This window comes from Xenopus laevis, chromosome 8L (assembly GCF_017654675.1).
Source record: "Xenopus laevis strain J_2021 chromosome 8L, Xenopus_laevis_v10.1, whole genome shotgun sequence".
NCBI classification, from domain to species: Eukaryota; Metazoa; Chordata; class Amphibia; order Anura; family Pipidae; genus Xenopus; species Xenopus laevis.
In genome coordinates this window covers 8642123-8656111 of record NC_054385.1, presented here as the reverse complement: position 1 = coordinate 8656111, position 13989 = coordinate 8642123, and the positions used below count along the sequence as shown (strand labels likewise).

Below are 13989 nucleotides of genomic sequence, written 5' to 3'. Positions count from 1 at the left end.
TCCGAGGAAAGCTCTTACACTCCCCGATGGGGCCTCTTTACCTGCACTGCACTGAGTACACAACGCGGCACGGCGGGATATAAACCAGTTATCTCAGATAAGGAGCGTCGGGAATTTCAATAGCAATCCAAATGCGGCTCCTGCATGTGCCGGCCTTCCCCTATTACAGGCTTGTTTATGCCATTGAATAAAAGTGGCTCATTGGCACAATCCCATGCCAGGGACATGTTTCCCTTTAAAGGGGACCTACACTCAAAGTATTTTTTTTTTTTTACTAAATGTTATAGCTACTGAAAGTACTATCTGTTCTGACTCCTGAAACAATGAAGCATAAGCCACTCAATAACAGATCTGAAGCCAGGGCCACCATCAGGGGGGCACAACTGTACCGGGGCCGGAGCTTTAAGGGGTCCTGGCTGCGCTGGACTTCCTGGATTAGCCGGGCTCCCTTTGCGTCACCGAAACCTGCCGAAGCTTTCGAAAGCCGCCAACCCCCGAAAGCCACGAAAACAGCCACCGAAGAAAAGGAGAACGAAGAAAAGGAGAAAGAAGAAGACCTTTAAAGGACAGTTCCACTGAACACCAATGGTCTTAATTTATTTTTTTAAACCCTGGCCATCTAGAAAATGTTGTTGTACAGGGCCCTGTGATTTCTGATGGTGACCCTGTCTGGAGCTATGAAGGTTGCCCTGTTTAAATTACTCTATGTCTTGGGTCTGATATATTGTGGTTACCAGTTTATAGCATACAGGTGTACTAATCCTCTGCCAGCAACAATAGTTACTTTGAGCGCTGGCAACGTTGCTCCGAGCGCTTGCTTGGCAGCTTATTCCAGATCATACATGGTTATTGCGCCCTTTTATTCCAAACACTGGGAATCTGTTTCCGGCAAATGAGAGCTAGGCTGCGGTTCCCCACAAGTTAACGTAGCCATCAAAAAGCTGCACCCGGTAACTAAGGGTGATTAATTCCTGCAAATGCTTTGCCACCGGCAATAATGTAAATCGCCAGTGGGAAAACATATGCGACGCTTTGTTTGTCCAAACTCACCCGAGGTTGCCTTTTAATGCCGGTGGGAAAGTAGGAGCATTTACAAGAGATTAGTCGCCAGCGGTGGAGGAAAATTAACACAGGGGAATAATCTCCATTTGTGACATTGGCCTAAAAGCTGAAATCTAAATTTTCACACTGGAATTTTGGCTATTGTAGTGCAGAGAACCTCAACCCGTGCCAACGCTCCTGAAGGTAAGTATAGGGGAGGCGGCAAAGGAAAGACCAAATCAGGGCAGCCAGTGGCCAAGAAATTCCACCCAACCTGCACCTAACTCCTTACTACTCACTTCTTTCTGCTGTGAAGTACCTGCTGTGACTATACCAATCTGCACTCGTACATACCTACAGTGACTACACTAACTAGTCATCACCTGACCCCTCCCTATTCAACTTCGTGCTGTGACTTGACAAGCCATCCTGCATCTAACCTCTTCCTACAGAGCTGCACCTTATCTCTTCCAACCACATTCTCTACCATAACTTCACCATCCAACCTGTACCCAATCTCTCCCTACTAAACCTATTGCTGTCACTACACCAACCAATCGGCACCTCTTCCTACTGACGATTGTCATGTAATTACACAATATCTTCTGCAACAAACAATTCCTGCTGTAACTACACAAAGACCCTGCACCAAACCTCATTTAGGCAACACCCTGCTGTAAATACTCCAACCAACACCTTAGCTCTTTCTACTTAATTTCTTCTGGTAAATCCACCAACCTACATGTGCCTTATCTCTTCCTATTAAACCAGTAGGAACTAAACCTGGAAACCTGTAACTAAACCAACCAACATGGCAGCTAACCTCGCTTCTGGAAATTCTGCTGCTACACCGAACTGTCTGCACTCAATTTCCTACTGGGCTTCTGGTTTTAACTACACCAAAGAATTGGCACCCAACCTCTTCTTACTCAATGTCCTGCAGTAACTGCACCAGCCAACCTACACCTACCCTCAACTTCTGTACCTGCACCAACTACCCAGGTCCTAATGTCTTCATACTCTACTGCCTACTGCCCTCCAGGAATATACCCTGCTGTAATTTGAATACCCCATTCTCTAGAACAGTGATCCCCAACCTCGGATTGAGAGTAACATGTTGCTCCCCAACCCCTTGGATGTTGCTCTCAAAGCAGTGGCTTCAAAGCAGGGGCTTATTTTTAATTTCCAGGTTTGGAGGCAAATTTTGGTTGTATAAAAACCATGCATACTGCCAAACAGAGTCTCCTGTAGGCTGCCAGTCCACATAGGGGCTACCAATAGCCAATCACAGCCCATAATTAGCACCCCCAGGTATTTTTTTATGCTTACGTTGCTCTCCAACTCTTTTTACATTTAAATTTGGCTCATGGGTAAAAAAGGTTGGAGATCCCTGCTCTAGTAACTATACTGATTTGGATACCCCATCCTTCCTCCTTCCACCCTTCTACTTCCAACTCCATGCTGGAACCATCTAGACCCCTGGAACAACATGAAGCAATCATAAACCCAACCAATGCACCTTTGGCCTGTGCATGACACCCAACTGAACATATGAGTGCACTCTGTAACCCTGTGCATGACACCCAACTGAACATATGAGTGCACTCTGTAACCCTGTGCATGACACCCAACTGAACATATGAGTGCACTCTGTAACCCTGTGCATGACACCCAACTGAACATATGAGTGCACTCTGTAACCCTGTGCATGACACCCAACTGAACATATGAGTGCACTCTGTAACCCTGTGCAGGACACACCAGTGCACCACCAACTCTTCTCTAGTCATCAACTACCCATGGACCTTCTAGACCTGCAATATGTGACATACACCTGCACCATAAATCACTGTTTGAGATAAGCTCATCACTGGCCTGAAGTGTAGAAGACTGTAACCATTCCATGCAGCCTCCCTGATTTACCGCCTAGGCTTTCTGTGATTGACAGTTTTTCTTGCACTCCCTTGAGAGCAACAGCCCATGTGCCAGTGCTACAAGGTGCTACACTACAATAGACTGGCTAAACGACTGGTTACGGCCCGCAGGTATTTATTCCCCATTAAACATTAATATAGCGGAACACAAAAAAATTCTATTATAGGAAATATCCCCTAAAATATCCCCAGCCGAAGCGCTTAGAGATAAGCAAAGTGCCCGATCTAATTTTAAGTTATGAAAACAATAAAGCTGGTGCGGAAAGCAATAAAAACGTCAGGTGAGGCGCTGATCACTTAGCGAGCCATGGGGACCTTTGTCTTTAGGAAAGGAGCCACAAACGGCGCTAAATGTACAAACACTCACCCAGCTTAGTGGTCCGGGTGCACCTGCCCAGACTAAAACAGTAAAGAGTGTGGGTATTCGGGCACTCAAGGTCTTCCATAAGAGCCAAGTTAAAAACAGTTAACACCCTACGCGTTTTGTGCCCAAGTAATCATGTGCTGGGTGTGTACAACAGGAACATAGGTACTATAGGCGGCACAACCAATGAGAGAACATGTGGGGCAGAGCCTTAAAGAGACAGTGTCCACACCATTCATAAATCTACACATATATGCAAAAAATGCGTGACCACAGTAAGAACAATGAGGGCATACAATATACGTGTCTTTAGTATTTTTACAAAATGTCTAAAAAATCAGGCAACAACAGAAAAGTATCCAGCTCCACGTCCTATGGAATTTGTGAACACTTATCATACAGGGCAACTGTAACGTGCGTCAGGGCACGAAACGCGTAGGGTTTATGGAGATGTTAACTGTTTTAATGTCGATTTTTTTTACTTTTTAATTTTGTGGCCCTCGAGTGCCCGAATATCCACACTCTTTTTGTGTCGGAGGTATGTGTTTAACCTGTTCTGCGCTGGGGCCTCTTTGGGATCCAGAGTGCCGGGCCCATAGTCTGCTGTGGCAGGGAGTTATTTCATGTGACTCGTGTGCCTGTGAGATAGATGGCGGATGCAGCGGACAGATTTATGAGTGCTGCCAAGCTATCCCACCCCCGCTGCCGATTACGCTGGACCGTGCAAACTTAGCGGGTTATTTATGCATCCAATATTGGTCTGAGCATATTCCCAGCGCTCACTCTTATTACCTGTGACATCTGCCGGCTTGTTTATGTCAAGACTTCTCAAAATGTAGCCCGCCTGCCGAAACGACAGCCCTGCCCTGTTCTTCATGGGGTCTGACTCTGCTGTAATGCCGCACTGTAAATCTGAGCCCTCGGCGCTAACTGTCATCTTTTCCAGCACAACTGCACCATCCAGTTGAGATTTAACCTTTGCCGGGGTGTAACTACAGAGGGAGCAGACCCTGCGGTTGCAGGAGTGTTGGGGCCCAGTGAGGCCCTAATTAATAAGCAATTTGAATATATTCTAGTAGAATAGGCCAATTTATCAAGCCCTAAATTGGACTTGCAGTGGGGCCCAGTAAAATCTAATTACGCCACGGCCTTTAAGCCTCCTGGGTGTGGCAGAATGTGTTGGTGCCGACTGATTGGACAATAGGGAATGTACCGCGGGTGACTTTGCCACCTGAAAGATGGCGCCGGCTCTTTACATAAAGGACTGGCTATTGGTATATGTTTTTGCTTTAAACATGCTGTCCAATGTAAATTGCTGACTCCTGCTGCAGTGAGCCAATCAGAAGAGGTGAAACTTGTCAGTGACTGATAACATCAGCAAACGGGGGGAAAACAAGTTTGGTTGAGGAATACATCATATAAACACACTGTATAAACAAAGGTAAGGGAAAAAAATAAAGTATCCACCCCATAGTCTAGATGTTTGTCTTGGATCCCCTCTGGACTACCCTTGAGCACTGATTGTCCTGCAAATCCCTAAGGATTGTCCTCTGCCCACTTCATAATAGGCTTCACTGCTACTCCCCCTGCAGCTGGGTTCCTGCACACACAACTAGGGGGCGCTGTACAGGTGGGCTTCTATTCCTATAGCTTGTGTGCATTATTAGCCTAGTCTGACTCTCTGCCATGTGAAACTGCAAATTTCTCTCTCGTTAGCCGTAAAACTGATTAATTGTGAAGCTGAATATTAATGATTCTTCCCTTTATTGTTTTTCTCTGCACTCAGCCCCTGTCCTGTTTAATATTTCAGCCTGCCATTCAATCTTCTGCCTGCGTGCTCTGTGCCTTACTATATACTCATATCTGTATATTAGACATTGTCTTTAAAGGGGAACTCACCAAGGTAACACTGCTGTCAGTATACACTGCACTCACTCACTCACTCACTCACGTATCAAGGTAATGTAACTATGAGTATGCACTGCAGCCCTCACTCATTAGGGAAATGTAGGTATGAGTATATACTTACTCACTGGGGTAAATGTAGGTATGAGTATACACTGCAGCCCTCATTCATTAGGGAAATGTAGGTATATGAGTGTATACTTACTTACTGGGGTAAATGTAGCTATGCGTATACGCTGAAGCCCTCACTCATTAGGGAAATGTAGGTATGAGTATATACTTACTCACTGGGGTAAATGTAGGTATGAGTATACACTGCAGCCCTGACTCATGAGAAAATACTTACTCACTGGGGTAAATGTAACTATGAGTATACGCTGAAGCCCTCACTCATTAGGGAAATGTAGGTATGAGTATATACTTACTCACTGGGGTAAATGTAACTATGAGTATACGCTGAAGCCCTCACTCATTAGGGAAATGTAGGTATGAGTATATACTTACTCACTGGGGTAAATGTAGGTATGAGTATACACTGCAGCCCTCACTCATTAGGGAAATGTAGGTATGAGTATATACTTACTCACTGGGGTAAATGTAGCTATGAGTATACATTTCAGCCCTCACTCATTAGGGAAATGTAGGTATGAGTATATACTTACCCACTGGGGTAAATGTAGCTATGAGTATACACTGCAGCCCTCACTCATTAGGGAAATGTAGGTATGAGTATATACTTACTCACTGGGGTAAATGTAGGTATGAGTATACACTGCAGCCCTCACTCATTAGGGAAATGTAGGTATGAGTATATACTTACTCACTGGGGTAAATGTAGGTATGAGTATACACTGCAGCCCTCACTCATTAGGGAAATGTAGGTATGAGTATATACTTACTCACTGGGGTAAATGTAGATATGAGTATATACTTACTCACTGGGGTAAATGTAGGTATGAGTTTACACTGCAGCCCTCACTCATTAGGGAAATGTATGGATTAGGGATGCATCCAGGATTCGGTTTTTTTCAGCAGGATTCCGATTCGGCTGAATCCTTCTGCCTGGCCGAACCAATTACGAACCCTAATTTGCATATGCACATTTTGCATATGCAAATTAGGGGCAGGAGGGAAATCACGTGACTTTTTGGTCACAAAACATGGAAGTAAAAAAAGTTTTCCGCTTACCACCCCTAATTTACATATGCAAATTAGGATTCGGTTCGGTATCCTGCACTCACTGGGGTAAATGTAGGTATGAGTATACACTGCAACCTTCACTCATTAGGGAAATGAGTATATACTTACTTACTGGAGTCAATGTAGCTATGAGTATAATAAACTCACTTAGTGGTGTAAATGTGCCTCTGAGTATAGACTACACAAAATAATGATGCTATGACTATACACTGCTCTCACTCACTCACCAGGGTCACAGGCAGGGAGGAGGGTGACAGTTGTATTTGGGGAGGCAACATACAGAAGTCTTTCCATTGGACAACTTATAATTATATATAAATATAAACAGGTCAGTCTCTTATTGAGGAGACTAAATCCCCCCCAGCCTGCGCTTGTCCCGAGTCTACTCAGTGTTCGATCACTAACACACACCCATTAGTAGAGGTACAGCAGTGCAGCCGAGCAATGACATTTATGCAGATTTACAATCTGTTATTACATGAATCCGTTTCGTGCAGAACCCACAGATGTTCTTATTATGAGCTGCTCACACACAGGCAAATAGGAGAGAGAGAGATGTTCATTTATAAAGTACAAGGGGGGCTATGTGCAAATGCTATTTTTGGGGGGGGGGTTCAGTCATTATTGGAGTAGTACAATGAAGCCCCCCTAGAGATCCCCCTTCATAAGGTGGAGACAGCTCACCTGCCAGCTTGGGCACCCTCCCAAAGGAGCAAAGAAAGGCAACCTGGTGCCCTTCAGTTTGCCAGTAAAAGCGGCAGTCAGCCAAGCTGGCAGATAGATGCTGGAAACTGCAGTTAAGCAACAGATGGAGCACCCAAGGTGGCCAATCCCTGTATTAGGGGATAACGGATCCAATTTAAGGCAATATAAAATACACATAATAAAAAGCTGTTGAAGAACAACAAAGAATGCTGGGATCTGTAGTTCAATAAAAGAAAATTAAACAACAACATTTCCCTGCCAGTCACCGACACCTGCGAGTCAATAGCAGCGAAGTCGTTAAGCGCCCCAGCGACGCATTAATGAGACTTTATAGCGACCGATCATGGATTCTGAAAGCAATCAATGTTTTCTATGGCTTTTTTCCTGCTGAGTACAAACAAACAGCCGAAAGATGTGCTTTGTACTGAGTCTGTAGTCAATCCAAGCTGCCATTATTATAGTCCCCCCCTTTGTTTTTATTTTAGTCCTTAATAATATCAGTTTGGCCAGTAGGGGGTGCTGCATCATTGGAGCCTTTGGATGATAATTCAGCTAGGCAGAGCTTTCAGTATGGCAGGTCCCACACACACACACACAAATAATCTGTTTATGATTTCCAAAACCAAGAAAGGACGGCAAGAAAGCAGGTTTATTGCAGAATCCTGCAGACAAGAATTGCCTTACGCGTTTCGGGAACAAACCCCTTAGTCATAGGCTTCTCTATTATCTCTATCTATTTATGTGTGTTTTATTCAGGGACATATTAGGGGATGCAGGGCCCCCCGCTAGAACCCCAACTTTAAACAGCCAACTATCAGCACCCCACCACCACCACCACCATACAAAGGCACAAAGACCAGCCACCTCCTGCCTATTCCCGTCAGGTCCTTATCCAGTTACCTGGGTTTTCTCCTGCGCAGAGTCCTCCATTTGGGGGGTCCCTCCGATATTCTTCCAGCGGTCACTGCCCATTTTCTGCAGGCACAAAAGCGTAAAATTACCAGGACTGATCACTCCGCCGGGCACAAGGGAGAGAGAGAGACTGAGCCAGTGGCACCGGCTAATGAACTTGTCAATCCGGTGAGGGGTAAAAACTGTCACGCTCATTGCCTGCAAACCCAGCCAGGTGTAGCTCTGGAAATATATATATTTATTTATCCCCTATGTACCATTGGAGGTTCATAAGGACTACACATATATATATATATATATATATATATATATATAAATATATATATATATATATATATATGCTTTATGATTAATAAATAGCGATTTCTGCAGTATTATATATATATATATATATATATATATATATATATATATATATATATATATATATATACACACATATATATACATAATACATCAATTTACTGCTGAACCCCAAAAATCGATTTCTCAATATAAAAGTCCAGTTCTTCATGCCCCTACCCCACTTCTCCTGCACCGAGGGACCCACCAGCCCCAATATTGTCCGTACTGGATACAAGCTGTGCCAAATATAATGAATAATTCTTGCCATTGAGTTGCACAGAGATGAGCCAGACTGCAGCACGGGCACCTCTGGGGGTTTATACACACACACATATATATATATATCGGTCGGACATATGAGTAAGATTCATCACTTAGTCAATGAGGAGGGTTAGGACGCAGGGTCGGGCATGGAGCCCCTATAGAGGTGCCGGTGTAATTACCAGGCATTGCTGCTGGTTGGTGGCACTGGGGAGATGGTAAGTCTTGCCCGTCAGGAGCTTGGCACCTCTATCTTGGTCGATATAAATATATATACATAAATACGTACGGGCAGACAGAGGGAGAGGGTGGGAGACGTGGGGCAGAGGAAGACGAGGCAGGTGGATAAGATGACACAAATGCAGCATATGGGATACTGTACATAAATCAATAGAGGGACAGACAGACAGCTCCGTAGCTGCCCGACACTCACCTAATTGCTTCATACTCCCCAGGAACGTTCCTCCAACTCTTCCCTAGACATTGAAATCCCCAGGTGATGTCCGGCCGCTTCCCAGTCCCGGCTCTTTTATCAGATGGGACACCCCGGGAAGTCACCCTACTGCCCAATCCTCCTCTCACCCTCCCCTCTCTTTATATATATATATGTGTGTGTGTTTATTTTGTGTCCCTATTCTCTCCTCTCTGCGTCTCTCTCTCCTGCTGCCCCTCAACTTCTTCTTTGGCTTGGACCCCCCCTCCCCAGCACCTTTTGTCTAATCTGCCTAAAGCAACCTCAGCTGCTAATTCCCAAATCCTTAATCTGCTTTTCTGTGGAAGTCTAACGAGAGGGAACCTGAGCTCTCGTCCAATGCTGGTGCGGCCCCCCCACATCTGATGTTCTGTTAACTCCAGCCCCCCCGCAACAACATAACTCTGCTGCTGCATATGCAAAGGGCAGGGGGGCTGCACAGAGACCATACATATATATATATCAATATATGCACATAGCAAGCACGGGCAGGGGAGAGAAGAGAGGCACATACACACTGAGTACATACACACTGAGTACATACACACTGAGTACATACACACTGAGTACATACACACTGAGCACATACACATTTAGTACATAGACAAAGAGTACATATAAAATGAGCACATAGACAATGAGTACATACATATTGAGTAGATAGACAGTGAGTAGCTACACACTGAGCACCTACCTCCTTACTGTTCTGCGTTGGGCACCCACACGGCTGTGTCCATGTCCGCGGCTCAGTCGCTGTCCCAGGCAGGATTGTGCGAGAGAGAGAGAGAGATGCAGTTGAGATGCAGTTGAGATGCAGTTGAGATGCAGTTGAGAGGCAGCACAGAATGGGCAGGGGGCGTTGCTGCTATGAATTGCGAGCTGGAGAGAAAGGGTTTATAGATTTGTCAATTACACTGAGATTAGTCAGAGAAGTCATTTAGCAACACCGGCGGCTCCTCTGCTCCCCCCTCACTTGTGTGACATCTCACTAGTGCCCTTGTTTGTATCACTACAATGAGTCTCAAGTGTAACAGACACACAATGGCTCATAGAGTAAAGGGACGGTGACAATGCTGCTCTGCCTTCTATTAACTCCTTCTGCGCTGCAATTCCTTAATTCTAACTACTGGGGCTAAAGGTCTCAATGTGTCTCCTCCATCCACAGCCAAACATATAGAATTCCTCATACCTGTACTGGGCAGAATACCTGCCATTAACCCCTTCATCTGCTCCAAGACCAATACAATTCCTTCTACTGGGGTTTATAGCCTGTCTTTAACCCCTTTGTCCACTGGGGTTAATAGCCTGTCTTTAACCCTTTTATCCACAGCGAAATGTATCCAATTCCTTATACTTGTACTGGGATTAAAACCGTGTCTTTAACCCCTTCATCCACAGCAAGCTTGATACAATTCCTTATACTTGCACTGGGGTAAATAGCCTGATTTTAAACGCTATACAATTGAGCATAGATGTGCTGGGGTTAACAGCCTGTCTTTAACCCTTTCATCCACAGCAAGAGCTATACGCTTGCTCAGACCTGTACTGGGGTTAATAGCTTGGCTTTAGCCTCTTTATCCAGTGAAAAAGCAATACAATTCCTCATACTTGGACTGGGCTTTAATAGTCCGTTGTTTAACCCCTTCAAACGCTATACAGTTTCCTTGTACTTGGGTTAATAGCTTGTCTTTAACCCCTTCATTCACAGCAAGCGCTATACAATTCCTTATACTGGGGGTTAATATCCTTTCTTTAACCCCTTCGTCCACAGCAAAAGTTATACAATTGCTCATCCTCCTATTGGGGTTAATTAATAGCTACTCTTTAACCCCTTCATCCACAGCAAGGGGTGCTACAATTCCTTATCCTTATAGTGGGGCTAATTCACACACACTAGGCAGTATATAGTGTATCTATATATATACTAGGGCTGTGTGCCAATTTGCTCATTACACCTACTTTAGTACCTACCTGTACTGGAAGCCCTGAGCCTAAAATGTGTCTTTATCAGGTTATAGGTACAGTAAGTGCATGGACATGTCCTGTCCGCTACCGGTGCAGTCCTTATTGGGTGCATACATGTCTGGCGGATTGCAATGGGTGCTATTATACTGGAATTCTGGGAAGGAATTTTGCGTTGTGGGAGAAACACATACTTGTCTTTAGCAAATGAGCCCCAATAACTCCCCATTAGAGCGAAACGACACCACCAAACCCTGTATTTGCCGAGTGTCTTCAGACTTGTTTAGGGACTAACAGACTCTGGTCCAGTGGCCTGTAACAGGTTAAATCATATTAAAAACCATAACAAAACCTGCCTCATCTTTTAAAGGGGAGATAATAAGACTCATGGCAGGTTTCTAACTGTCAGTTTCCCACCTCTTCTCTCTGCCAGTGCTGCCCACCTGATCCCACTGAGAGGAGGGTGTCCAAGAAGAGCTGCCCCCCACCCACCAAAATAAGCGCAGGGTCTGATCACTTGGAAAGGAGTTTTTAACCTCAGTGTTGCCAGTTTAAATCCCTCATGCCCCTTCAATTAGCAGTTAGCAGATTCCAGGAGTGGGTTAATAGCCCCGGCTCTGCTCTGCCTATAGTGTGCCCAAGCTCCCTGGTTTATCGGATGAAAGGATAAAGGAGTTAAATGCAGCCCTCCTGCGCCTCGGCTCTGTCCTGCATTTCATGTTATGTGCTGGGGAAATGCTGAATCATGAGGCATCCGGCCGTCACAGGATTCTTGTTTTTCTTTTTTTTTTTTAAGGCAAGTCATTCAGAGCCTCCTGTGATCTTGTTCATACAGAACCGGCCCAGTAGCGCTCAGGCACCAGAGCTCCATTAGCAAAGGCAAAGCAAAACCAACACCGACAGGAAGGCCTGGAAAAAGCGTTGGGTTGGTTGCACTCGAGATTCACACTGACCTTGAGGCTCACACTCATAAAAAGGACCTATAAGGGTAGAAATGATACGGGTATGTGGAATCACTGGAGGCGCAGGTGTGGGAATGGGTAAATGGTACATTTTTTTCAACCTACAGCCCAAGAAACATTTTAAAGGATCTCAAGCAGGACTGGCTAGTCTGGTCTCTATTTGATTGGCATCTCGTCACAAATCCACCCCCCCACCCCAGCAATCTGGCTTTAGGCTGAAATGGATACCCCACTAACCAAAATAATGTTCTTATCCATTTCCACTTGTTCTCTGGATATTCATGGCCTCTCCCCCTAACTGACCTTCAGACTGGACCCCCTTAGCTCATAACAAGGTTACAGATATATAGAAACATTGGGGTAACAGTCACCCTGCTATAGTTCCAGGGGTACCCAGGGTACAAATAAGCACTCACCCCAAATCTTCCCCTAACTGACCTTCAGACTGGGCCCCCTTAGCTCATTACAAGGTTATAGATATATAGAAACATTGGGGTGTCACCCTGCTATAGTTCCAGGGGTACCCAGGGCACAAATAAGCACTCACCCCAAATCTCCCCCTAACTGAGCTTCAGACTGGACCCCCTTAGCTCATAACAAGGTTACAGATACATAGAAACATTGGGGTAACAGTCACCCTGCTATAGTTCCAGAGGTACCCAGGGTACAAATAAACACTCACCCCAAATCTCCCCCTAACTGACCTTCAGACTGGGCCCCCTTAGCTCATAACAAGGTTACAGATATATAGAAACATTGGGGTAACAGTCACCCTGCTATAGTTCCAGGGGTACCCAGGGTACAAATAAGCACTCACCCCAAATCTCCCCCTAACTGACCTTCAGACTGGACCCCCTTAGCTCATAACAAGGTTACAGATATATAGAAACATTGGGGTAACAGTCACCCTGCTATAGTTCCAGGGGTACCCAGGGTACAAATAAGCACTCACCCCAAATCTCCCCCTAACTGACCTTCAGACTGGGCCCCCTTAGCTCATAACAAGGTTACAGATATATAGAAACATTGGGGTAACAGTCACCCTGCTATAGTTCCAGGGGTACCCAGGGTACAAATAAGCACTCACCCCAAATCTCCCCCTAACTGACCTTCAGACTGGGCCCCCTTAGCTCATAACAAGGTTACAGATATATAGAAACATTGGGGTAACAGTCACCCTGCTATAGTTCCAGGGGTACCCAGGACACAAATAAGCACTCACCCCAAATCTCCCCCTAACTGACCTTCAGACTGGACCCCCTTAGCTCATAACAAGGTTACAGATACATAGAAACATTGGGGTAACAGTCACCCTGCTATAGTTCCAGAGGTACCCAGGGTACAAATAAACACTCACCCCAAATCTCCCCCTAACTGGCCTTCAGGCTGGGCCCTCTCTCTACCAATAATCTAGGCCTTCCACATAAGAGCCCCAGAGTATAGGAACAGATCATATCAGATATAGTTACTAATAATAAAAACCCAGTCTGTGCATGTGGTTCGTAAGTGACCCGGGTGGTGTATATCTCGGGTGTGCAGAATACAATACAATACAATACAATACAGTGCCCTCTAGTGGTCAGTGAGTAGGACAGACTCACAAGGTCAAAAAAAAAAGGTGAAAGGGTTTCTGTGTCGTTGAGATGGAACAGGAGCAGCAAAGCCAGTGGACAAAAGAACTTCATGTTAGTCAGTGAATAAAGTCATTGTTATCTATTTAATAGAATGGGACTGTACCCTCCCGTTTAATCCGTAATTGTCTGAAAGTGACAAAGAAACACCTCTCCTTATCCACATATGTAGCCAGGCCCATGTTTCTGTAGGAGCTGATCCGTTGGCTCCGGCGCTTGCTGCCTCGGCTCTGCAATGCCATTATCAGTCACCGCGCAGGAGCCATAAAATTCCACTTATTTTATATTATCATGT

General features: G+C 45.1%; 1 protein-coding gene across 3 annotated transcripts in view; it reads right to left on the bottom strand.

Annotated features, from left to right (window-relative positions):
* Positions 1-10158, bottom strand: part of fibcd1.L (fibrinogen C domain containing 1 L homeolog) — a 48461-nt gene extending 38303 nt beyond the window's left edge. Inside the window, exons 1-2 of one of the 3 annotated variants that reach the window (XM_041572067.1) lie at positions 9834-10158; positions 8050-8124 (exon numbers count right to left, since the gene is read on the bottom strand). In XM_041572067.1, the coding sequence (XP_041428001.1) occupies positions 8050-8121 (72 nt within the window). In that variant the 5' untranslated portion in view covers positions 8122-8124; positions 9834-10158. 3 annotated transcript variants of the gene reach the window in all.
* Positions 10159-13989: the final 3831 nt, after the last annotated feature.